This window comes from Adiantum capillus-veneris, chromosome 22 (assembly GCF_014529385.1).
Source record: "Adiantum capillus-veneris isolate H3 chromosome 22, ASM1452938v2, whole genome shotgun sequence".
NCBI classification, from domain to species: domain Eukaryota; kingdom Viridiplantae; phylum Streptophyta; class Polypodiopsida; order Polypodiales; family Pteridaceae; genus Adiantum; species Adiantum capillus-veneris.
The window spans coordinates 11,399,905-11,426,716 of NC_140952.1; the positions used below are offsets into that span (position 1 = coordinate 11,399,905).

The 26,812-nt window shown below is 43.4% G+C and overlaps 1 protein-coding gene across 5 annotated transcripts in view; it reads right to left on the reverse strand.

Moving 5' to 3' along the window:
• Window positions 1-2,315: 2,315 nt before the first annotated feature.
• ORC6 (origin recognition complex protein 6) overlaps window positions 2,316-26,812 on the reverse strand; it is a 36,552-nt gene continuing 12,055 nt past the window's right edge. The window contains exons 3-10 of one of the 5 annotated variants that reach the window (XM_086495495.1): window positions 6,771-6,839; window positions 6,558-6,638; window positions 6,366-6,480; window positions 6,014-6,076; window positions 5,849-5,936; window positions 5,677-5,765; window positions 5,510-5,609; window positions 2,316-2,996 (exon numbers count right to left, since the gene is read on the reverse strand). In XM_086495495.1, coding sequence (XP_086351621.1) covers window positions 2,926-2,996; window positions 5,510-5,609; window positions 5,677-5,765; window positions 5,849-5,936; window positions 6,014-6,076; window positions 6,366-6,480; window positions 6,558-6,638; window positions 6,771-6,839 — 676 coding nt within the window. In that variant the 3' untranslated portion in view covers window positions 2,316-2,925. Of the gene's footprint in view, window positions 2,997-5,509; window positions 5,610-5,676; window positions 5,766-5,848; window positions 5,937-6,013; window positions 6,077-6,365; window positions 6,481-6,557; window positions 6,639-6,734; window positions 6,840-26,812 lie in introns of all 5 variants that reach the window. The other 4 variants (XM_086495496.1, XM_086495493.1, XM_086495494.1 and 1 more) reach the window with 4 other exon arrangements.

Below are 26,812 nucleotides of genomic sequence, written 5' to 3' on the forward strand. Positions count from 1 at the left end.
CTAAGTTCTAGTTCCCCTTGTCTAACATATTAAGCCCAACACGTGGTTTGCCTAGATTGCTTCTCACCTACATATATCAAGTTCAATGCTTGGTTTCCCTAGATGGCTTCTCACCTACATTTATCAAACGTAGTAGACAAGAGGATCACTACTAACGATCAGTGAGTCAGACTTTACAGACATGGTCTACCTGCCAAGACTAGCAATTTTCCATTGATCATTGTACATAGCTATTACCTTATGTTGTGTTTCCTCCTCATGTTTGTAGACCTACTCTATCATTTTCTCAAGTGAAAATGAGGCAAAGAAGAAAAAAGTGAAAGTTTGAGTTAGACACCGGGCAAGATAGGCAAAGGTGACCCCCGTCACTATATGGCACGGACATATGGTCTAGAGGGGATCTAGGGCCCAAATTTGGGGGGCGAGGCGGCTTTAATTTCAATCATCTAGTGAACTAGGGGTGCATGTGCCATGCCAACATGGACAGCGACATGCACTAGCGTGGTGGTAAGGCATTCGTGTAGCAATCGAGAGGTCTTGGGTTCAGCCCACACCCCATGAGGCAAGTGAACTAGGGGTAAACTCGAAGCGCCATCTCACCCCGAGTTCACCCTTAGTTCACCACCCAATTGAACGACTGAGATCAAAGCCGCTTCACAACCCCAACTTTGGGCCTTAGATCCCCCCTTATTGACCTCGTGTAAAGATAGTGACGAGGAGAGGCAACAATATATAGACTAGGCACAAATTGCAGCTGTGTGTATGCATAAGCAATGGGTGTAAGTGCTTGCAAGAATCTCCATGGCTCGCTCAAATACTAGCTAAAAACACTAGGCTAAAAACACCCGCTTCTTTGGTAATGCATGCATGTTGGTGTGGTGTCCCGAGTTGCTACCTCTCCGTAATCTCACTCTGGTCAACTATTAAGAGGCTTAGTGCCACTACCATATCTCTCTGTAGAAAAGCTATAACTATCGTTGCATCAGTAGCATTTGTAAGTGTATAGCCTATATCAAAGGTGCATGTGGATCCACCATTGCTAGCAATCTCAAGATCTCAATAATGTAAACATCATTACTCCCTAGAAAACTGGTATATCTAGGATAAACATTGTCTGTGGGCTATCCATGGGTTATGTAGTGTAGCGGGTAGCCCCCCATAACATCCCCACTAATATAATATCTCCCACTTTAGAGTAATCCATACTATATTGTATATAAGACAACTGCTCATTTGGGCTTAGCATATCCAAAGATAGAAGGTGCAAAGAGACATTTTGCAATGTAATGAGGACAAAAGAACTTTGATTCAAATATAACAACCTCCATAAGCTTCTTTCCTAGGCCACTGATTTTCATTTATGCCCTTTCCTTTGTACCATGAGCTTCTTTCCTAGGCCACTGATTTTCATTATGCCCTTTCCTTTGTACCTTGAGACACACAAGTTCCTCGCCTTACACTATCCTCTCATCCTTTACAATCTCCTCAAAAGCACCTAGATCCAATCAAAATGATTCATTTTAAATCTATACTTCAAAGTTGGAAACCTTAGCATGGTCACACATCAGCATGTACTCTATTTGGCCACAATGATTATTCTCCATCTTTACAAACAGCCTCGAGAATATATACATGCATTCTTTCCTATGTGCTGAGTGAGCATAAGTGAGGTCTTTCCTAAATGTATTCCTAGGCATAGATGGCAAGTGAAAACACCCTCAGTTCATCATAGCCCGTGTCACCACTGTGTTCAATTTCAAGAACTTTGAGAATGCATATCTATGCCTACATTTATCTTTGAAATGATAACATCTATTAATACAATGTTTGTTTTGTACAGCAACTAACTCTAGTAGTGGCCAAAACTCTCATAGCAACAACAAAACACATGTGATGGAGAACTCTGGTTTCCATCTTTAGCAAGTGTTTTTCAGCCGGCTTCTATTTCAGCCTTATCTTTGCATTGGCACACTTTGATTGGCATGCCAAATGGTAATCCACATTCAGCTCATTGAAGAAAGAGCCACTGTTGGTAGCTTCGTTCCGACCCAAAAAATACTCCAAAACCAAGTGAAAGAGATCTATACTAGTTTTAAGCCCTCCCCTTTCACATTTCCATAGAGATATGTTAAGGCTCAATGAAAGCAGCCAAGAAGATAGTCCAAGCAATGAGTTGTCCTTAAGCAATGCTCAACTACTAGTACGTCACATTTAACAAATCAAAGAGGGATCTGGCTCTGAGATGTGCACGTAAATGTTTTAAGGAGAGTACAATGGAGACTTGCAAGCACAAACAATTCTGGGCTTCAGGCAAATAATGAAGCTGAAGATCAATGACTTGATAATGCCAATGCTGGTGCAAGCAGAAAGAATCTTCTGAGAGTGCTACCATTGGAAGGACCATTGGCAAAATAGAGCTCTGATGCCAATATGAATGATTCATGGGAAGGGTCTTTGCCTAAATCTTTGAAAAGACTATGCAACATAACATTTATACCTGTTTGCATCACCTTTTGAGCTTTCATAATGGAAACTTCACATTGATACAATGTCCAGCTTTCAGATTTTTTGAAGATATGGAAAAGATGTCTGATCCAATGACCACCACAAGAACTTCATCAAAAGAGTAGTAATAGGCTTAGAAATGACACTTTAATCAATAACTGATCTGCCTCTCATGTCAATGGTAGTTCCAGTTTCAAAGCGTCCGCCATACATTGTCCTTGCTCTATCATCTTTCCCATGAGGATGCTCAAAAGATTTTCTGGCAAAGCTGCTCGATTATGGCAAACGAGTACATAATTCAGCATGTTCCTTGAACCGGCAATGTTCCGGCAGAAAATAGAAGTACTGTGCATTGCAGCCTTCTCTAATATCAGAGCATGAATAATAAACTCCAATCCCTCCATAAGATTCTCCAAATTGTCATGCACATGCTGGTGTGCTAGGAGTCTTCAGAAAGTTTAGGGTGGCCTGCCTGGTTCTCTTATTTGTATCTGCAAGTCAAACCAGGAGAAACAAAAACGATAAGGCAGAAATGAAATGAAATGATATATTAACATCTTCAAAAGGCCAAAATGACCTATGAGACCATCAGATACAAAGTGGTGAATCTAATACAATGTCTTAAGTACAAGTACAAAAAGTACTGAATGTAAAATGTGAAAAATGAAGTGTGAGATGTGAAATGTGAAATGTGAAATGTAGAACAAGCCCTCAATGACACTCTGGGTGTCGTGCTAGAAAGCCTCTGATCCTCTGCTGGAGTCTCCATCGATGGAGTGTGCTCCTGTGTCTCGATCGTGGTCGTCTAGATCTCCCGAGCTCAATCACCCTGTCAATGAGGGTGCCTCTGGTATGAATGGGGGTACAACTCTGTGCTGGTGGTTGGTCTCCTGGCTCCCTCGATCCAAAGAAATCTGTGATCTGTCTTTGTGACTGTCGTACTCCATGTCTCCTCAGCAGACTATCTCTATGACGATGTAGCTATAAGCCAAGGCATCTCTGATCCTGATACCTCATGACTCTATCTAGGGGTCCAAAACCCTCCCTGAATAAGCAATGGAAGCGCCCTCATATCTCATAATACACAGTGCAGTGGCATATGTACTGTAGCTCTGTCTCTGGCTCTCTATCGCATAGTTGGTATATCCTATACTCCGGTGGTATCCCTCTGAATCTACCCGTCTCAATCTCCAGCTAATGTGAGGATGTGCGAATCTGACCAATAGCACGTCGCAGACCATGAGACAAATGAGTGTCCACGTAGCTCGGACGAATCACAAACCCATCTCCCAAAAGTTGGAGAAGATGCTCTTTGTAGAAAGCCATCTTCGTGCCCAACTCCTACATCGGCTCTACCCATGTCCTCCTGGTGTCCAACTGTATAAGATCCTGACGAATGAATCTAGTGATCTCCGTCCGTGTGACTGGCAGTGAGGGTGCATCCAGGGAATACTGAAAAGGAGGCAGTCTATCCATGCTGAAACCATGCCTCTGAAACCATGAGGTCATCTCCGCATACCAACATGATGCGTCTCCCTGCATCGCTAACTGTCCAGAGGACTCAAGAGCTAATCTAGTATATCTGCCTCTATGTGACTGTGCATAAAGGACACCGATCTGGTAAGAGCCTCAATCTCTATAGGAGGGGCGGCTACCTCCGCTCGAATAATCGCATGTGGTACGGAGGCCTTGGTTCTAATCATCCGGGATATCATAAATACCAAGGGTCTCTCCATGCTCCTCCAACTGTCATGATTCACAGATGGTCCCCAAACCTGGACCCCATAAAGCATAGCTGAAGAAACCAAAGTATCAAAGAGCCATAGCTTTGTTTGTGGTTCTTGAAACTGAACCTACGAACACATCCTCTCTAGTCCTCCCAATGCCGCATAGGCTCTCGACAGTCTAGTCTCTGCTGCTCTCCTCAAAGTAAACCTCGGTCCCGTGAATACCACCCCCAGATATGTATATGCATCTGTGTACTCCACACTGTCCTGACCATATACGTGTGTAGGTGCCGATCTCTTGACCCACTGTGGTGTGGTGTTAAACACCATAACCTTGGTTTTACCAAGGTTCACAGACAATCCACTATCCTCTGCAAAGCTGTGCAATGCATCCAACTGTCTCTGCATACCCTCTGGTGACTTTGATATCAACACAATATCATCAGCATATAATAACAAAGGGATCCATGTCCCTGCTAGCTGAGCGCCTCTGTCGCCCTCTCTGTCAATGTAGTCAAAAACCTCATCTACATACATACCAAATAGTGTAGGGGACAAAGGACACCTCTGTTTCACTCCAATAGTGGAATGAACAATGTCAGAAATCCCCTCAAGAGTGCGTACATGGCCAGTCACTGAGCCGTATAAAGCCATGATCCCCCATATGATCTCTGTGGGTACTCCCAACTTCAGTAGCCCGCGCATCAATCAGGCCCTCGGCACTATGTCAAATGCTTTGCGGGAGTCCGCAAAGCAACAATACATCCGTCTCCCATGTGCCCGACCCTCCTCAATAATGGCTCTGAGTGTAAGAATATGGTCCAAAGTGGAGAAACCCCTCCTGAATCCAGCCTGTCCTGCTGCTCGTATGCCCTCATTTCCTACCCATTTACTCAGTTGCTGTTCAAGAATGGATGCATACAACCGTGCCAATGTGTGCCCTATCATAATAGTACGGTAGTTCCCTGGCACTGTGGGGTCCCCTGCCTTGAAGAGAGGTACAATAGTAGATATCTCCAAGACTCGGCTAGTCCCTCACACATGAAATGGTTAAACAACCGCGCAAGAACCTCTGGCAGTAAATCTCTAGCATGTCTCAAGTGCTCTGACAGTAAATCTCTAGCATCTATCAAGAGTTTCCATTCTTCAAGTTAAAAACAATGTCCTACTTAATGCACTAAAGGTTCAGAAAGCAGAAGAAGACAGTTTTCATCAAGCTTTTGCAAAAATAATCAATGACATGAGGCAGATAACGCAATAAGCATTGCATGCTATACCCGGCCCTGGCTTTGAGGTGTCCCTCGCTGTCACGACTGAGGCTTTCCAGGCCTCATAGGAAGCTTTAGCCTTCTTTTTGGAGAGATTCATTCCTGGAACCTATGGTAACATAAGAATTAGTTTGTTATGTAGGTCACAAAGAAAGCTTCAGAGGGAATGTGCAAACCTCAGGTGCATCTTCATCTGAAGGATCTGAATCACTATCTGAGTGCTCATCTTCAAGCCTCCTCTTGCTTGGTAATGCATCTAGCAAGTCTGCCAGAACATGCAAAAGCCCACAATTTAATCGTGTACACCAACATATATGTGTGAGGCACAAAGAGTTGTGAAGGCATTACCTCTATTGCATTTAACAGATTTAGAGTTTTTCTTTTCTTTCTGAATACCCACCATGTCAAAGCAAAGATCAAGCATGGAGGTTGATACCTGCAGTAAGCCCGCTTAGAAAGACCACCCATCAAAGCTTTCTTTTAATGAGCAGAAAGGCAAAAGAAATAGCGCACCGTTGCAAATTCTGATTCTGATGTCCCACAAGACTCTATAAGGCGCATTTTATCAACTTTCAGCTGCCAATATGGATTTATGAATCAGAATCGTAGAGAAACGGGGCATCCATAACACATGCATAGACCTCGCAAGCATCACAAACATCCATTGAGAGGTTGCATCCAGATAAACAGAGTGGCATGTCTATCAGCAACGCGCACTATGAGCTTGACTGTGGTGTTTTGTGAGCATGCAGGATGTGTGGGACTCCTACTCGAATGTGATTAATGCAGTGAGAACAGAATTTTTCTCGGTATATAGGATCAATGGCACCGAAAGAAAAGAGCTTAGAAAATACTGCAGAATCACCTTGTGTTTCTTTGCACAAAGATAAAAAGCAACTGCAGTAAATACAGGCCTACTAAAGTCAGCATTGCCCTTGCGAGAGGCAGGTAAAGCAGCAACAAACCTCTGCTTGAACCTGCTTTTTTTCAAGAGGAGTTTATCAGGAACTGAAAACTTAAAAGTCATAGAAATTATTGAGCCCAAGAACCAACTTACTCTGTCAATACTCTCTGTACAGACCCTACAAGTCTTACACAGCCAAACTGAACAGCGAGCTCTCGCACATCCAAAGCAGGCCTGCAGCCATTAAGATCTTCAGGAAAGCCTCAAAACACTTATCTAAGACTTTCTCTTGCTTTCCATTAGTTCGGGTCTCCAGCAGAAGATAACTACCTTAAACCAAGAGCATTTTGCAGGTTTGTAAGAGACCTTATGTAAGCTTTCTCTGACAAACCACTGATTCTTATAGCCTTTTGTCTATCCATATCCACATGCAACCTGTTGTAACATATACATATGTTAATTTGAGCTCTGCCCAGGTTTTCTTGTTACAGGAATAAGCTCAAGAGGTAACAAAATGATGAGGTGTGCAAAAGGTTGGATAAAAGAACAATTGATCTGCCTTGCTGAACATTGCCACCCACGATAAGAGATGTGTCACTATTAACTAGCAAAAAGACATGCAGGGAAGATAGAGTCTATTGGTGTTTGTCCAAAGCAGAATATCAACAAAGAAGTCGCTCAGACAGTTCATCCTACTAATAAAGCTGTGCATTATCCTCTATGAATTTAAAATCACATTTTAATTGCCAAGATCTCCATGCAGAGATCAATCACCAATCATTTGTGACATTCTCAAATCTCAAACTGTTTCTGCTAATACTTTCCCTTTGAAAACCTGTTCGCAAGTCATATCCTCGTGTCTCAGCACTCTAGTTTAGTTAAGATAGGGCCTTGTTTCTTGGCATAAAGAAGCATAAACAAGCAAGGATGCTCTTTCGAGGCCTTGTACGAAAGAAGAAGAGCGATTACCTTGCCAAGCTTGAGGCAGAGATCTATGAGTTTTTCTTGAGTCAAAGCACTAAGATGGCTTGACAAGGTTCCAAGAGGAAGAATCACCCACCCCAAGGCTGTTGCCACATCCATAATGCACTGTAAAAATGCTTCTTGATGGAAATTTGATGATCATGCTGTGTGTAACCAAAGGATGTGCATCTAATCTAAGTATCTAGACATGCACGGTCTGCAAACAGACTCACAAAAGTGTCAGTCACTTCCTAAGCTAACAGAACTGAACCCTAGTCATGAAGTAGTTTGTCCACGTACACATAGGGTTAAATGTGCACGTGACATCCCCTCCTTTTCAAAGTGAGGTACGGGTACCGAACTGTATGGCATCGAGGGAGATCGCCAACAAGGTCTGGAATCCTGGAAAGGACTCGGCCCACTTTGATGCATGGGTCATGCGATACTTCAACTTCATAAAGGTCTGCAATGCTTGCTTCTTTGGGCCGCGCCGAAAGCGACACAAAGTCATTTGTGGCTCATTCAATGCTTCAACTTCGTCAATAGTCATGCGTCTACCTTCTTCAAGAAACTTGATGAAAATTCCTGAAACCACTTCCAAGACAAAAACATGAACATACCCATTCCATGTAAAGTGACTGGAAAAATACTATTTCTTCGAAAAAACTGTGCATGCAATGCAAATGGACAAAGTGACAAAGTGCCAAACCATTCATCAAACACACGCAAACAATGGTATCGAATCTTGACTTTTTGATCTAAAATCAATCAACTGTGGCAAATCACAATGGAAATGCCTATGCTTGATGCTCAATCCTTCTTGTGCTCTTTCTGATACTGTGTCATACCAAGGAAGAGACATGGAATGTGAATTCCTTGAATGCAAACATTTCATCTTTTCATGAGTCATCCACATACATCCGTGCTCATTTATGAATGAATCATGTTCATCGTACAATATGTCATGCCTGTGAAAAGGGATCACATAAGGACGGTGACTAAAATACAGGAAAGCATCACGAATGAAACACTCGAACAATGAGTGCTGACTAATCATTCGAACACAGAATACTTCCAGTGGGGGGTTCTTTGGACCTCGACTCGAGAGCCAAGATCGGTTCTCTTGATCTATCAAATCTTCATGTGGGGGTTCTTTGGACCTCGACTCGAGAGCCAAGTTCGTGATTGATCGATTCTGCAATGAGGTTAGCTTCACTATAAAAAGCATCAATCAAACCATCATCCTTGTGAAAAATCACATCTTTTTCCTACAAATCATCATGCTTGTGAGTAATCACATCTTGATCATGCACATCATCATGCTCGTGAAAAATCACATCTTGATCATGCAAATCATCATGCTTATCATTATCATGCAAATCATGTGTGTCGTGCTTTGGAAAAGAAGAGACTGAGAGAGTCTCCTTCTCTTGATTCTGTTCATTCTGTGCTTGCACATGAGAAAAGAGTCGCAATAACTCTTTAATGTGTTGGTCTCTCATCGCTTTTCTTTCTTTGTGCTCACGATCCAATTCTGCTTTTCTTGCTTTGGCTTCCAAGCGTGCTTGCTCACGCTCACGCGCTATGGCTGTCATTCTTTCTTCGTATTTACGCTCTATGGCTGCCATTCTTTCTTCCCGTTCTAACTTCCTGTCCATCATCATCTTGTCGAAAGCCTCCATAGGAGTTAGTGCAATCCTTGGTGTAGATGGGGAAGGAGAAAAACCTCCTGGTGGGAAAACTCTTCTTCGCCACTCCCATGCTCACCATCTCCATGCGAAGTATCCATTCCGCTTCGGGTGATGACCATCCACTGAAGTCTTGGGTTCTTAAGTTCACGAGGAACTTGGGTTCTTGTGCGTCTTGGGTTCTTGGGTTCGTGAGTTTTGAGGTTCTTCTTTAGCTTGCAATCTGTGTTAGAGAAGGATCTTCTCTTCTTCTCTTTTCCGCGGGCGCACCCCTTGACGGCCTTGCGATCACACCAAGGTTGCTTTTTCCCACCTCACGTCGATTGGCTGGCCGCTTAGTGCACGGTCCGCTCTCAACGAGTGAAAAAGAGGCACAGGGGGAGCCTAGACAAGCCCTTCTTTCTTGGGTTTCCTGTCACTCTTCAAAAACACGATTAGCAATCGACACGCCCAAGAGGACTTGGGTTACGTGCGACCGCAACAAGCAAAAAAAAAATTGTGGTTCTTTTCTTGAGTGATACAGAACACTGTCAAAGCTCTAATACTAATGTAAGGTGCAATGGAAGTGAATGTTGAACTTTGCTCAAGATGAATGCTTCGAATTGTGCTCAAGGTTTCCTTTTTACTCAAGGAAGGGAGAGCCTTCCGTTCCTTTAATGAGAGAGTGCAAGTGATCACATGTCACGTGATACATCCAACCCTATGTGTCCGTGGACAAGCTACTTCATAACAAGGGTTCCGTCAATCCAATCAGTCTAGATTAGCAAGTGTTTTGGCACTTTTGTGAGTCTGTTCGCAGACCGTGTGTCACAAAAATACGGAAGCGTAAACTGACTTTAATTGTACTTCAAATACTCAAGAGAATTGGAGAGAGAGAGAGAGAGAGAGAGAGAAAAAGCTTGACACTTCATTGGGGACCAGAAGATGGGCTGGTCCCCCCCCATAAAGAGAATATCTTTATTACTAAGGGAGAATCTCTACAAGCACAGGAACGGGGCGAAAGCCCGTCCTCTATTCTTTCTTGGCCTTTTTCTGCTTCTGACTGAGAGAGTAGAAGAAATGCTCTCTGATTACTGAGAGGATCTATCCTCTTCTGCGAGATTTTGGGAAGCTCTCGTAGGGGAGAGTCTACCTTCCACAAAACTCATCGGAAGCTCTCACGAATGAGGGTCTATCTTTCGCTAATTGTGCCACTTTGGACGTAATCATTTCTGCAATCAACCAACCACAGAAACATGCAAAACACACACACACACACACACGCGCTTGCTGTAATTTTCTGCACATAACCAAAAATTGTTACCTGAGCACGTTCCAATGCCAAAATGGAGGTCCTTTTCGCGATGGAAATGCTCCAAACTTGGTGTATGTGTAGAGTAGGTAGTGGAGAATGAAATTCTATTAAGACTTTGCTGAAATTCACCCTAATTCAAGTGATTAGGGGCTGAAAACAGGGAATTTGCAACAGTTAGACAAGGGAGAAAGAGAGTTTTCTACTACTTTACGCGATGAAACTTCTCCCAAAGCTGCATGCAACCATGAGAGGCCTTGTTCTAGGTGATGGGTGCTCAGAGCCTCCACATACACCACAAGGTGCTGCTCTCAAGCTTCAATGGAGAGCTTCACTGCGTAGAGGAATGTCAACTTAGGGGGGGTAGTGCATTGCCAACCTGGCAAGAGGGGGAGGGCTGCTCTCTTATAGCCTCCCAAAAGAGGGAACGCTAGCATGAAGAGAGAGAGAGAGAGAGAGAGAGAGAGAGAGAGAGAGAGAGAGAGATTGCATGGGAAAGTGTGCCAAGTGGCACACTTACTTTAAAATTTAAAAACCATTCAACTTTTGACTTTTAAAAATTCTATGCTAGTTAATGAAATGTGCAATTAAGTGCACAACTGCACACATAGATGCAACAAATGAAAACGTTAGCTGCTCCCTAGCGCATTGCCGTGCCAGCACTGCTCTAGCATTACCTGTTCGCACTTGTCCGGCCATTTGGTCCAACGTAAACAATTTAAAATAATTTAATTGACTTATCCTAAGGCCGTAAAATAATTCAGGCCTTAGGATTATTGTTGTTCTAAGGATCCCATCTCATTCGTGTGCTTGAACTAGCGCGCGTAATTTTTCTGAGCCTGAAATCTAAGGCTACTATCTACCCCTTTATTGAAGACCCGATTTCCCAATCACTAGGGCTTCAGGGTATTTTTTTGCTAGGGTCTCCTTGAGGTGCTCTGGCCCAAACTTGGGCGCACCTGAGACCCCAGAAACTGCTAGATCTATTCTGATGTGCACACAACTAATTATATAATTCTTTTCTCGTAAATAAATTAATTATTTACAAAGTCTGACATAGTTACATCCCTCTTGGTTCTAAACAGTTGACCTCAACTGTAGAGCGTCAACATAACTGTGCAAGATATCTGGGTAGTCCTTAAGATCGGACTCAATCATCCACTTTGCATCTAAAGGAATGTAATTCTTGAACTTGACTAAATACTTTCGATGTAGACTCCCCGACTTGAGTTGTCTCTCTGAGTGGTGTATTATCTGTTCAGATTGAAGGATTTCCTCAGTCTCTTCGACTTCTGGAGGATCTTCTTGTACTGGCGCCACTGGAGGAGGTCCAACATATGGTCGGAGGAGACTGACATGAAAAGCATTATGGATGCGCCAGTTAGAAGGCAAATCCAATCTGAAAGTCACGTCATTGACTTTATCTATAATTTTGAAAGGGCCGTAAAATCTATGGGAAAGTTTGACAACTTTCCCTTTGCCAACCCGCTTTTTCAATCTAGCTTTCTCAAACCGAAGCAGGAGATATTGTCCTTTTTCAAGATTGAGATTCCTTTTGTGCTTGTTTGCTTTTCTCTTATGTTGCTCTTGAGTACGAAGAATCGCTTGCTTTACTTGTTGATGAGCAATATCAATATTGCGCACAAATTCATCTGCGGCAAAGATGTTTTCTTTGGTAACCATAATAGGAAGTAAGAGTGGCTTCCCATAAATAATTTCGAAGGGAGCTTTACCAGTTGACGAATGTATGGTATTATTATACCTAAACTCAACTATTGGTAAGTATTGTTCCCATTCGGATTGTCGTTCTGAAACATAGCACTTGAGGATATCTAAAATAGTGGCATTAGCGATTTCGCTTTGACCATCTGTTTGAGGATGATAAGCTGATGAAAAGTCAAGCTTAGTTCCCAAGTTTTCAAACAATGCCTGCCAAAATAGACTAGTCATGCGGGGATCTCTATCGCTGACAATAGTCTTTGGCAATCCATGGTGTTTAAAAATCTGAGCTAGAAATATTCTAGCCATGTGATCAGCTTTGATCGTCTTCTTTACTGGAAGAAAATGTGTTTGCTTACTGAATCTGTCGACTATAGTCTAGATTGCATCATTTCCATTCTTGGATCGAGGAAGATAAAATCCATGGCAATACTTTCCCATGGCGTGTTAGGCACAGGGAGCGGCTGAATAAACTTTATGTCTGTCATATTTTACTTTTTGGCAGACTAAACACTCACGTACATGTTTTTCAATGTCCGCACGGAGTGTTGGCCAAAAGAAATATCTTTTGAGGGCACTAGTGGTGGAAGCAATTCCCCGATGCCCGACATAAGGAGAATTATGTGCTTCATCCATCACCTTTTGTCGTAAGGGCTGAGCTATGCATATTGCTTGTTGACGATAGAGTGTATTATCCCTAATGGCATAAGGTGGCCTTGAGTGACCAACTTGAAGATCTGCCCAAATTGTGGCGAAGTCTCGATTTTGAGGATACATCTCGCTGAGAGATTCTAGTTCCTCATGATAAATTGTTGTTAGTGCATTGATCTTTGGACACCTGCAGAGAGCATCTGCAACTGCATTCTTCGTTCCTGAAGTATGTAAAATCTGAAAATGGAACATTGAAAGAAAGTTGGCCCATCTCATCTGCTTTTCTGATAACTTTCTCTGTGTGAGAAAGTAGCGAAGACTTTGATGATATGTCTTGATAATAAAATCAGCTCCTAACAGATAGTGTTTCCAAATGGAAAGAGCATGAATTACTGCCATTAACTCTTTCTCGTATATGGAAACATGCAACTTTGCATCTTTAAGGCACCGACTTTCATAGGCTATCACGTGACCCTCTTGGTTCAAAACTGCTCCTACACAATCTCCAGATGCATCGCAATATACCTCGAAAGGCTTGCGAAGATCAGGGACGGTGAGAACAGGTCCGTGACTGAGTAGATACTTAAGCTTTTCGAAAGCTTGTTTTTGTCCAAACCCCCAATGGAATGGAATCCGCTTCTTTGTCAGGTCATGGAGGGGACCTGCTATCGCGGCAAAAGCTCGAATGAAACGCCGATAATAAGAACAAAGGCCAAGGAAACTTCGTACATCATGTACTGTAGTTGGCGTAGGCCATTCTACAACTGCTTAAATCTTATCACACCATGTACTGTAGTTGGCGTAGGCCATTCTACAACTGCTTGAATCTTATCAGGGTCCATTCTCACCTGATTGTGAGATACTATACGGCCCAAATAGTGGATTTCGTTTAGAAAGAACTCACTCTTCTTAGGATTCACAAATAATTTGTGTTTGCGTAATTCTTCAAACACTAAGGCGAGATGCTTATAGTGTTCGTCTTCCGTCTCTGAGAAGATTAAGACGTCATCAAAGAAAACGCCTGTGAAGCTTCTATGTGAGTGGAAGATTCTATCCATCATTCTGTTGAATGTGGCTGGTGCATTAGTGAGTCCAAAAGGCATCACTAAGAATTCATACAACCCGAAGGTTGTTCTAAATGAAGTCTTATCACATCCTGAGGAGCTATGCGGATTTGATGATAACCGCTCTTTAAGTCTATACGACTAAAAACACTTGCTCCTTGTAACTTGTCAAGAATGTCGTCAATCTGAGGGATTGGAAATCGATTCTTGATTGTGATCTTGTTTAGAGATCTATAGTCTATGCACATGCGGAATGTGTCATCCTTTTTCTGTACTAGCAAGACAGGTGAACAATATGGAGAAGTAATAGGCCTTATTAAGCCCTTCTCCAAAAGTTCGTTAACCTGCTTGAGAATTTCCTCTTGCTGCATTAGACTAACTCGATAAGGGGGCTGATTTGGAGGAGAACGTCCTGGGATCAAATCAATGTTATGATCCTCAAGTCGCGAAGGTGGGAGTTCATTTGGAAGTTCATCTACAAAGCAATCTTTATAACTTTTTAATATCTTAAGTCGTTTTTGCTCTAAAGAGGAAGAAAGTTGTGAAACAGACACATCTCTCTCTCTTGCAAAAATCAAGTACGTTGAAACACACTTTTTCATTTCTTTCTTGATGGCAATGTGATTGGCGATAGGGATACGCCAATCACCTGCATCTGCAAGTACAAGATACTCCTTTCCTTTACGAGCGAAGGATAAGGTTTTCTGAACATAGTCAGGAATGGGATGCATCTTGTAGTGCCAAGGCATTCCCAAGATAACATCGCATCCTTCAAGTGAAGCTAGTAAGAAAGACTCTTGATCTTTGTAGTCGTCAACCTTTAGATTCAACTTCCCTATGATTGGAGTAGAGTTTGAGTTCTGTCCTTTGAAAGCAAATTGTGCTTGAATAGAAACTCCAAAACGATTGGGCTGCAAGTTCAAGTCATCAGCTAGCTTGGTAGAGATGAAGTTGTCTGTACTTCCAGGGTCAAACAAAATAAGAGCCCGTTGGTTGTTGATACTACCCCATGCTTTGAGAAAAGCTCTTTCTTTTCCATCCTTGGTTGTATTTCCCTGTACATCTGGGACTGCATTGGAAGAGGGTGGTTGCGGAGGTTTGGTAGGACAATCACCCTTCATATGACCAACTTGTCCGCACTTGAAGCATCTTCCTTCACTAATGTAGGTTTGCAACTCAGCAGGAGAGAGATATCTCCCTTTCTTGGGCTGATTTGGCTTTGCTTCTGCTTCGGAGGCGGTTCTTTTCTTCTTTTGCGAAGAAGAAGTAGAGGTAGGTTGCTCATGGAGAGCCTTCTGCTTGGCATGGTAAGTGCTTTGCTCCATCTTCCTAGGAGTACCCTTGTCATGTATTCCATCAGCTATGCGGGCTGATTCCATAAGTATCTGCAAGTTACCTGGAGGATAAAGCTTCATAGCCTTTTGCAAGGCTTCATGCAATCCTGCTTCAAACTTGCGCATCTTTTCCGAATCGTCAATCTTCTTAAATGGAGTGACTTTCAAGAGAACGCCCCAAAACCTATCCACATAGCGTGGAACAATTTCGTTCTCCGACTATGAAAGTCAATCCCATTCTTTCTTTACCTCTTCCTCATAGTCTGGAGGAAGAAACTGTGCGTAGAACTCCTACTTGAAAGCAATCCAATCTTGGGGTTTACGATCTTCCAGGATAAGGGTTAACCACCAACTGTTGGCGATGCCTTTCAGGTACATACTAACATGGCGAAGCTTGGATCTTTCTTTAAAATTCCCTTCAACAAATGCAACTTCGAATTGGCGGATGAAGCTTTGTCATTATCACGCCGTCCACTGTAGGTGTCGAATTTCACATCTTTGTCTCCCGACTTGAATGTTTTCTGCCTGTGGTGCTTCCTCTTATGATGCTCCTTCTTTCTATGCTTAGACTCCTTATGGACAGGAGTCTTTTCCCTTGAATGCACTTCTTGCTGCGACGGATCGTCAAGAAACATGTCTTCCGGAGCAACGATGTCATCCAGATCCTTCATGAAAGAGAACTGATGGGAATCAGGGGGATCCTGCTCTTGAACCTTTGGGTTAAACCGCACATGACGTTCTAGAGGTTTCCTGTGCCTCTCGTGCATGCGGGAGGTTCCAATCAAAGGATCTTTCCTTGGTTCTGGCGCCTTTGGGTTCTGCGGGATTTCTCCCGACCCCATCGGCATTTTCTCCTTCCCTTTCTCAAGAGTATAGAGAATCTTTTGGACTTCTGGATGGGAGAGAGCTTTTTGCAACTCTTCCACCTGCTGTTGAAGGAGAGAACTCTATCTCGCGTCCTCCCATTTCTGCAGTCTGCCAAGAGTTGTCAATCCCTTAAGGAAGAGAGAGATGACCTTGCTCTGATACCACTGTCACAAAAATACGGAAGCGTAAACTGACTTTTAATTGTACTTCAAATACTCAAGAGAATTGGAGAGAGAGAGAGAGAGAGAGAGAGAGAGAGAGAGAGAGAGAGAGAAAAAGCTTGACACTTCATTGGGGACCAGAAGATGGGTTGGTCCCGCCCCCCCATAAAGAGAATATCTTTATTACTAAGGGAGAATCTTTACTGGCACAGGAATGGGGCAAAAGCCAGTCCTCTATTCTTTCTTGGCCTTTTTCTGCTTCTGACTGAGAGAGTAGAAGAACTGCTCTCTGATTACTGAGAGGATCTATCCTCTTCTGCGAGGGCATTACCTGTTCGCACTTGTCCGGCCATTTGGCCTAGCGTAGACAATTTAAAATGATTTAATTGACTTATCCTAAGGCCGTAAAATAATTCAGGCCTTAGGATTATTGTTGTTCTAAGGACCCCATCTCATTCGTGTGCTTGCACTAGCGCGCGTAATTTTTCTAAGCCTGAAATCTGAGGCTACTATCTACCCCTTTATTGAAGACCCGATTTCCCAATCACTAGGGCTTCAGGGTATTTTTCTGCTAGAGTCTCCCTGAGGTGCTCTAGCCCAAACTTGGGCGCACCTGAGATCCCAGAAACTACTAGATCTATTCTGATGTGCACACAACTAATTATATAATTCTTTTCTCGTAAATAAATTAATTATTTACAAAGTCTGACATAGTTACACCGTGCATGCCCAGGCACTTAGTATAGATGCATATCCTCTGGTTGCACACAGCATGATCATAAGCATTCCCATTAGAATCCTTCAGGGGAATTTTCCGATGTATTTAATCTATTTTTCCTATTTTTGGCATTTTTCACTTATTATTTTAAGTGACTTTTGTTGGGAACTGACTAGGGCAAATTGGGTAAGATAATATATAAGCAAACCAAGGCTAGTACTATTTGGCAGAAGAGCAAGGAGAACACAGGCCACAGGTTCCCCCCTCCCTCTCTCTTAAGCAGGACATCTTCTCCCTTGGGGAGATTTTCTCTCAAGCAAGACCTCCCACATGCTAGCGTTTTCAACAGGAGCCTCATCGCCATAGGACTCCAGCACCTGGCGTTTTCAACAGTAGCTTCATCGCCACAACCCCCAGACCTTGGCATTTTTCAGAAACCCAACATCGCCTCCCTTTCCGCAGCGTTTTCAGCATCGCCATAGCATCAGAATTTCAGCGTTTTCGACAGCTAAAACAGCATTTCAGCCAGCAGGATTCAGCCTAAACCAACGTTTTTGGTTTCAGCAAATTTCAGCCCATTGGCGTTTTTGAACAACAGAGAAAGTGCATCAGTTTTCAGCCATAGAGTCGGTCTCGTCATCCCCATCGTCAACATCGACATAGCCTAGATTTGCATAAGTTCTCGTTCATCCACTTTGTACCAGTTTGTGCAATCAATAGTAGACCACTCTCACCAACGAGAGTGGGGCCTTCGGAGGAGGGTTTTACAACATCTCTCGTGTCGTATTCTCTTCTCTCTATCTCTCAGTCTCATACACTTTCACGCACAGTGTCCATTCACTTTGTTTGCATTAAGAACAAAAGGTGTAACAAACTGCTAACGTGTCAAAGCCTAAAGAATGGAGCCAACTTACAAATGACGTGGCTGCCCGAGAGCAAAAACCCTAACCCTAATTTCTGCCAAAAACCCTAACTATTGAAACCCTAATTCTGGAAACCCTAACCCTAAAACTTGCAAACCCTAATTCTAGAAACCCTAAGAAGAACAAGTAACAGAAGAAGAAGTCCTACCAACTTATGGGGACCCCTTCCGATGGGGCCCCAAGTGACATAAAGGCATTAAAAATAAAGCCGAAGACGCTCAAAAGACTTTGCACATCAAAATATGATGATGTGACACCTGTACGGGCGTTCCGGAATTCGCGACAGATTTTTAGGGAAATCCCGAAATTTTAGGAAAGTGATTTTTTGGGGTCAACTTTTCATATTTGATGCTTTTAGGCTTTGGGCCTTTAAATATGAGCCTTGGGAGCCCTCTCTGGCACTCTTCAGCGCGCAGATTACAGAGCAGGTGCTCCCCGGCTGTTGTACTTTGCGAATCAGCAATAATATAAAGAAATACCGAAAGGGGCGCCAAGGTTTGGGACCAATACTCTCTGGGGTTGAATTCCGCCACTCCGTGTCACGTGTCGTCTCTCTCTATTTCAGTTCAGTTGTTATTTGAAGTGCTTAAAGTTGTTCCGTTTGTTCTTTTCTATTCGCACGTGGTGCCCGTCTTGTGACAGAAGGCTCTCCCTTCCATAAGAATAAAAGGAACCTTGAGCACAGATCGGAGCACTCATCTTGAGCAAAGTTCAAACATTCACTCCGTTGCACCTTATATTGGTATCAGAGCTTTGGCAGTGTTCTGTAACACTCAAGGAGTCGTGGAAAAAAAACGCTAGCAAAATGGGGATCATGGCGATGATGCTTGCTAAGGAAAACGCCAAGGCTAAGGTTATCCTGGCGGTGACACTTCTTGATGAAAAACGCTAGGGGATGGATGTCTTGCTTGGAGGAGAAAACGCCACCAAGGGAGGTTCTTGCTGAGAAGTTGCCTATTGAGCGATGGTGCTCCTGCTGCCTCTTCTACCAATTAGTGCTAGTCTAGGTTTGCTTATATACAAACTTACTCAATTTGCCCTACCTACTTTTCAACAAAAGTCACTTAAAAATAATAGGTGAAAAATGTCAAAAATAAGAAAAATAGGCTAAATGCACTGAAAAATTCCCCTGAAGGATTCTGATGGGAATGCTTATGATTATATTGTGTGCAACCAGAGGATATGCATATACACTAAGTGTTTGGACATGCACGGTCTAACAGACTCACAAAAGTGCAAGATCACTTCTAAATCTAGACTGACTGGACTGACTGAACCCTTGTCGTGCTGTAGCTTGTCCACGGACACATAGGGTTGGATGTGTCACGTGACATTCCCTCCTTTTCAAAGTGAGGTACTGGTACCGAACTGTAAGGATCGAGGGAGACCGCCAATAGCATCCGGAATCCTAGAAGGGACTCTTCGCCGGCCCAATCTGATGTGTGGGTCATGCGATACTTGAACTCCATAAAGGTCTGCAAAGCTTGCTTCTTTGGGCCTTCGGAGGAGGGTTTTACAACCTCTCGGGTGTCGTATCTCTTTTCTTTCCTTCTCTCAGTCTCATTCACTTGCACGCACAATATCCACTCACTTTGTTCGTGATCATAGCACTCTCCATAAGACGGAAGGCTCTCTCTTTCCCTAAGAACTAAAAGGAACCTTGAGCAAATATAGATCACTAATCTTGAGAAAATACAACATTCATTCCGTTGCACCTTACATTGGTATCAGAGCTTTGGAAGTGTTCTGTACTACTCAAGTAAAGAACCACAAGAATTTTTTTTGCTTGTTGCGGTCGCACGAACCCAAGTTCGCTTGGGCGTGTCGATTCCTAATCGTGTTTTGTTGAAGAGTGACAAGAATCCCAAGAAAGAAGGGCTTGTCCAGCCTCCCCTTGTGTCTCTTTTCACTCATTGAGAGCGGACCGTGCACTTAGCGGCCGGCCAATCGACGTGAGGTGGGAAAAAGCAACCTTGGTGTGAGCGCAAGGCCGCCAAGGGGTGCGCCCGCGAAAAGAGTAGAACTCGAGTGAAGAAAAGATCCTTCTCCAACACGATTTGCAAGCGAAAGAAACCCTCAAGAACCTCAAGAACCCAAGACCCTCAAGACTCAAGAATCTCAAGAACCCAAGACCCTCAAGAATCAAGAACCTCAAGAACCCAAGTTCCTCGCGAACTTAAGAACCCAAGATCATAGTGCATGGTCGTCACCCGAAGCGGAATGGATACTTCGCATACAGGTGATGAGCATGAGAGAGGCGACGAAGACTCTTCCCCACCCGGAGATGATTTCTTCAACCCTCCCCCTTCGCCGTCTACGCCACCAAGTGCACCAAACCCTATGGATGCAATGGTCAAGCAGATGATAGCCATGATGGATAGACAAGAAGCAAATCGCCTTGCTCAGGACCGCGAGCGCGACAAAAGAAACGCAAAACGTGCCACAAAACAAGAAGACAATCGACTTGCTTTAGAACGCAAGGGCAACGAACGCAAAGAACGGAAACAACTAAGAAAGGCGGAAGAGGCGGCAAGAAACGCGGCCTTGGAGGCCGATCGTACCGCTCATAGATTGGCCTTGGAGACCGAGCGTGAAGCTCAACGAGAGCTACGCACTCAATAATTGCTTCGACAAGCACTAGCCTCGAAAACCGAACCACCCAAAGATCGTGGGAGTACCTCAAGTGGTGCAAGCCACGATGCGGATTCCAACCATCCAGTCACAGAAAAGTTGACCTTCAATAAGTATGACCGTAAGATGGATGCTACGGTTATTTATTCTTGGTTGCATCAATTTAATGCTTATTTTGCGACAACTAAGAAGACAGGAAATAGCAAACTTTTGACGGCAGCTATGTACCTTGCCGGTGATGCCATCAATTGGTACCACGTATGGCAAGAGACACAGCTAGCCGCGCACCTAGAGGCAGCCGACGGATTCACGCCCCTTTCCTTCGATTGGGCTGATTTCCAAGACAAGCTCAAGGCGCGGTTTATGCCACCTCAGTACCTTGCACGGTTGAAGGACGATTGGCGCTCTCTCAAGCAAAATGGTATACCAGTTATATCCTTTTCTAATCGTGTTTTGCAACTAGGAACCCAATTACGCAAATCGGATGATGAACGCAAAGAGGCTTTTCTCTTTGGATTGGACGAGTATATCAAGTACGATCTCGAGGTACTCAATCCAATCGATCTCAACAAGGCGGTAGCGATTGCTCTCGCATAGGAGATGAAGCACAACAAGGGAAAGCCTAAGGAGAACAAGACTTCCACAAGTACCTCGCAGACTTCTCAGAACCCTCAGAACGGTAAGAACGGTAAGAATGGTAAGAATCATAACTCTTCTAACCAATCTTCCAACAGTCTCTCATCAAAGAATTCTTCCAATGAATCTAAGGGTAAGGCTAACACAACTATTAAACCTAAGCTTACTCCAGATGAAAAGGTAGCACAAGGAATTGTAGAAGGATACATCACGTCGGAAGAACAAAGCACTTATTCTAAGGAAGGTCGTTGTTTTCATTGTCACATTAAGGGTCACATAAAAAGAACATGTCCTAAGCTTGAATCGAATGAATCTAAAGAACCCACAACACCCACTACATCTATCAATGCAATGAATGATAATACGATTGTGCCTACAGTTTCTCAGGACACTCCCATTGATGATTCTCTCATTAAATATTATGGTCGTACGTCGGGGCACCGTTTTGTCATATTGTTTAACCCAGGTAGTATGCATGATGTGATCAGTTTCTCTCTTGTTGAAAGAGCCCACCTCGAAGTTAGTCCGAGATCTCCTATCAAGGTCTCCGGCTTTCGTCCCGGTATGGACGCTCTCATCACGGAGGAGTGCCATGATATGTTGTTTGCAATTCAACAGACTGCCTTCACTCGAAGATTTGTTGTTTCTCCTCTCTCAGGATGTGATATGATTTTGGGCATTCGATGGTTTCGTGATAATGATGCTCTCATGAAATTTGCAACTAACACTATAACTCTCAATGCCGACAGTGATTCTCCTATTGTCATTCATGGAGAGGACATTGCTCCTTCTCCATCTCTCATTGCTAATATGCAGGACAAGGTTAAAAGGATTCGGGATAAGGAGATTCTCTCAATCTCTTTTTCTCTACAGCATGACACACAAGATTTGCATGACTATGAGAAGCATGATGATTTGAAGGATAATGATTTGCATGATGATTTGGATGATAAAGACAAGCATGATGATGATGTGATTGTTCACAAGGATGATGTGTTAGTGGATGTTTTTTCTAGCGAAGCTAACCTCGTTGTAGATTCGATCAATCACGAAGATCCGATCTTGGCTTTCGAGTCGAGGTCCAAAGAACCCCCACAGGACGATTTGGTCATTCAGGACACACCGATCTTGGCTCTTGAGCCTTGGTCTAAAGAACCCTCACAAGAAGTATTATGTGTTCACATGATTAATACGCACGCATTGTTCGATTGTTTCATTCGTGATCGTTTCCTGTATTTTAGTCAGCATCGTTAGTGATCCCTTCTCCTAGGCATGACATATTGTATGTTGAGCACGTTTCACTCATGGATGAGCACGAATGTATGCGGATCTTTCATGACAAGCTGAAAAGTTTGTATGTAAGGAAGTCACATTCCATGTCTCTTCCTTGGCATGACACAGTTTCCAAACAAGCACATGATAGTATGAGCACCAAGGATGAGCATTTCCATTGGGATTTTCCACAGTTGATTGATTTCGATCAAACAGAAAAGATTCGACCTTATTGTTTGCATGTGTTTGATGAACGGGTTGTCACTCCGTCTCTATGTTCATCTACATTGCATACACAGTCTTTAGAGAAGACTATTTTTTTCCTTCACTTTACATGGAATGGGTATGTTCATGGTTTTGTGTTGGAAATGGTTTCACGAATTTTCAGCCATGGAGATTCTTGAAGATGAAAGAAACAGGACTCTAGACGAAGTTGAAGCATCGAAGGAGCCACAGAAGACTTTGAGTCGCATTCGGCGCGGCCCAGAGAAGCAAGCGTTGCAGACCTTTATGAAGTTCAAGTACCGCACGATCCACACCTCAGAGTGGGCCGACGAAGAGTCCCTTCCAAGATTCCGGATGCTATTGGCGATCTCCCTCGACGCCATACAGTTCGGTACCAGTACCTCACGTTGAAAAGGAGGGGATGTCACATGACACATCCCAACCCTATGTGTCTGTGGACAAGCTACACCACAACAGGGTTCAATCAATCCAGTCAAGTCTAGTGATCATCAGTATTCCCTTCAGAATCCATCAAATTCAATCAGGGAAATTTTCCAGTGCATTTAGCCTATTTTTCTATTTTTGGTTATTTTCACTTATTATTTTTAAGTGACTTTCCAACAAAAGTAGGTAGGGCAATTTTGCTAAGTTAATATATAAACAAACCCAAGTTAGCACTTTCTGGCAGACGAGGCAGCAGGAGCTTCCCGCTCAACAGGCAACTTCTCAACAGTACCCCCTCCTCAGCACCCCCAGCAGATTACCATCGCCATCCTCTTCAGACTTGGCGTTTTCTTCCACAGCAAGCCATCGCCATCACAACCCAGTTTCCTAGCGTTTCCCCCGCAACCAACAACCCCCATTCACTTGCGTTTTTGATCGCCAGCCAAAACAGCAGATTCAGCATTTTTATTAGAGCTTTCAGCCTTGGTAAAAACGCAGCCATACAAGGTTTAAATACATTTCAAATCAGCCTCAAAACGCAGCTTTGCCCCCTGCAATATCCAACGTTTTTCAGCCTTCAACAACAGCAGAAAACGCAGCCAAAAAAAGTACAACAGTTCAGCGTTTTTGTCATCAGCATGAACCCCGACGGAACCATTCAATTTCAGCCATAAAACAGCAGTAAAACAGTCCTTTTTCAGCCACCAAGACAACCCCGAAACTCAGCAGATAGAAGACCACAGTTTTCCGCCATAAGTCATCGACATAGTCTCCGTTTGTATCAGTCCATTGCATACGCATTGTACACCTTTGTGCAATCAAAGTAGACCACTCTCGCCGACGAGAGTGGGGCCTTCGGAGGAGGGTTTTACAACCTCTCGGGTGTCGTATCTCTTTTCTCTCCTTCTCTCAGTCTCATTCACTTGCACGCACAATATCCACTCACTTTGTTCGTGATCATAGCACTCTCCATAAGATGGAAGGCTCTCTCTTTCCCTAAGAACTAAAAGGAACCTTGAGCAAATACAGATCACTAATCTTGAGAAAATACAACATTCATTCCGCTGCAAGTAACATCTTCGCCACTCCCATGCTCACCACCTCCAAGCGAAGTATCCATTCCACTTCGAGTGATGACCATCCGCTGAAGTCTTGAGTTCTTAAGTTCACGAGGAACTTGAGTTCTTGTGGGTCTTGGGTTCTTGAGGTTCTTGAGGGTCTTGAGGGTCTTGAGTGTAAGGTGCAGCGGAATGAATGTTGTTCTTTCTCAAGATGAGTGCTCAATAATGTGCTCAAGGTTCCTTTTTGTTCTTATGAAAGGGAGAGCCTTCCGTTCTTAATGAGAGAGTGCAATGGATACGAACAAAGTGAATGGACACTGTGCGTTAAACTGCTGAGACTGAGAGATACAGAGAGAAGAGAAATACGACACCAGAGACGTTATAAAACCCTCCTCCGAAGGCCCCACTCTCGTCGACAAGAGTGGTCTACTATTGATTGCACAAACTGGTACAAACTGAATGCATGTGACTGATGCAAATCTAGGCTAGAGCGATGACGACAACGGGGATGGCGAGACCGATCTAAGGGCTGAAATCTGATGCTCTTATCTTGCTGTCCAAAAACACAAATGGCTGAAATTTGTTGTTGTTGAAAACACAAGAGAAAACGCCAGTTTGCTTGTCTTTATTGCTGAAATTCTGCTGCTATTTTGAGGCTGAAAATGCTATGGAAAGAAGCAGTACTGTCTACTGAAAAACGCCAATAAAGGGGGGGAATTGTGGCGATGATGCTAGGGACAGAAAATGCTAGGGACTGTGGGTCTTCTGGCGAGGATGCTTGCTGAAAACGCTGGATGATGAAGTCTTCTGGCGATGGGTACTTAGATGAAAAACGCTAGGAACTGGGGCTCTTGCTTGGAGGAAAAACGCCACCAAGGGGATCTTGCTGAGAAGTTGCCTGTTGAGCGATGGTGCTCCAGCTGCCTCTTCTGCCAATTAGTGCTAGCTTAGGTTTGCTTATATACAAACTTACTCAATTTGCCCTACCTACTTTCTAACAAAAGTCACTTAAATTAATAAGTGAAATGTCAAAAATAGGGAAAATAGATCAAATACACTGGAAAATTCCCCTGAAGGATTCTGATGGATTCTAATGAGAATGCTTATGATCATGCTGTGTGCAACCAGAGGATATGCATCTACACTAAGTGACTGGGCATGCACAATCTACGAATAGACTCACAAAAGTGTCAGATCACTTCTAATCTAGACTGACTGGACTTGACGGAAACCATGTTATGGTGTAGCTTGTCCACGGACACAGGGTTGGATGTGTCACGTGACATCCCCTCCTTTTCAAAGTGAGGTATTGGTGCCGAACTGTATGGCGTCGAGGGAGATCACCAATAACATTCGGAATCCTCGAAGGGACTCTTCGCCGACCCACTCGGATGTGTGGGTCATGCAGTACTTGAACTTCATAAAGGTCTGCAACGCTTGCTTCTTTGGGCCGCGCCGAAAGCGACACAGTCTTTTGTGGCTCCTTCGATGCTTCAACTTCGTCGAGAGTCATGCTTCTTTCTTCTTCAAGAATATCCATGGCTAAAAATTCATGAAACCATTTCCAACACAAAACCATGAATATACATGGAAGAACATACCTATTCCATGTAAAGTGACTGGAAAAAATCTTGTGTTCCTAAAAGACTGTGCATGCAATGTAGATGAACAAATAGACAGAGTGCCAAACCGTTCACCACACACGCAAACAATGAGATCGAATTTTTCTCTTCTGATCTAAAGCAATCGACTGTGGCAATTCACAACGGAAATGCCCATGCTTGGTGCTCATACTTTCAGGTGCTCCTTCTACAACTATGTCGTGCCAAGGAAGAGACATGGAATGTGACTTCCTTGAATGCATACTTTTCAGCTTTTCATGAACAATCCGCATACATTCGTGCTCATTCATGAGTGAAACGTGCTCAATGTACAATATGTCATGCCTAGTAAAAGGAATCACATAAAGACGCTGACGAAAATACAAGAACCGATCACGAATGAAACACTCGAACAATGCGTGTGTACGAATCATGCGAACGCATAATACTTCCTGTAAGGGTTCTTTGGACCGAGGCTCGAGAGCCAAGATCGATCCTTTGTGATTGATCGAATCTGCAACGAGGTTAGCTTTGCTAGCAAAGACATCAACGAACTCATCATCCTTGTGAACAATCACATCATCTTCATGCAACTCATCATGCTTAAGAGAAATCACATCTTGATCATGCAAATCATCATGCTTATGATTATCATCCAAATCATCATGCTTATCATTGGCATTCAAATCATCATGCAAATCATGTGTGTCATGCTTGGGAGAAGAAGAGACTGAGAGAGTCTCCTTCTCCTGAATCCGTTCAATCTTTGTCTGCACATCAGCAATGAGAGAGGGAGAATGAACAACTTCCTCTCCACGAATGACAATGGAAGAGTCACTTTTGGCATTGAAAGTGAACGTATTTTCCGCCCAATCAATGAGAGGGTTATGCTCACAAAACCATCGAATGCCCAAAATCATATCACAACCTGAGAGAGGAGAGACAAAAAAATTTCTACAGAAAGCAGCTTGTTGAACTGTAAACAACACATCAAGGCACTCTTTCGCGATGAGAGAGTCAATACCGGCAGCAAAGCCAGAGACCTCGAGAGGTGATTTTTGACTAACCTCTAGGCGGGCTTTCTTAACAAGAGAGGGACTGATCACATCATACACACTACCTGGGTCAAACAATATGACAAAACGCTGCCTCGTCATAT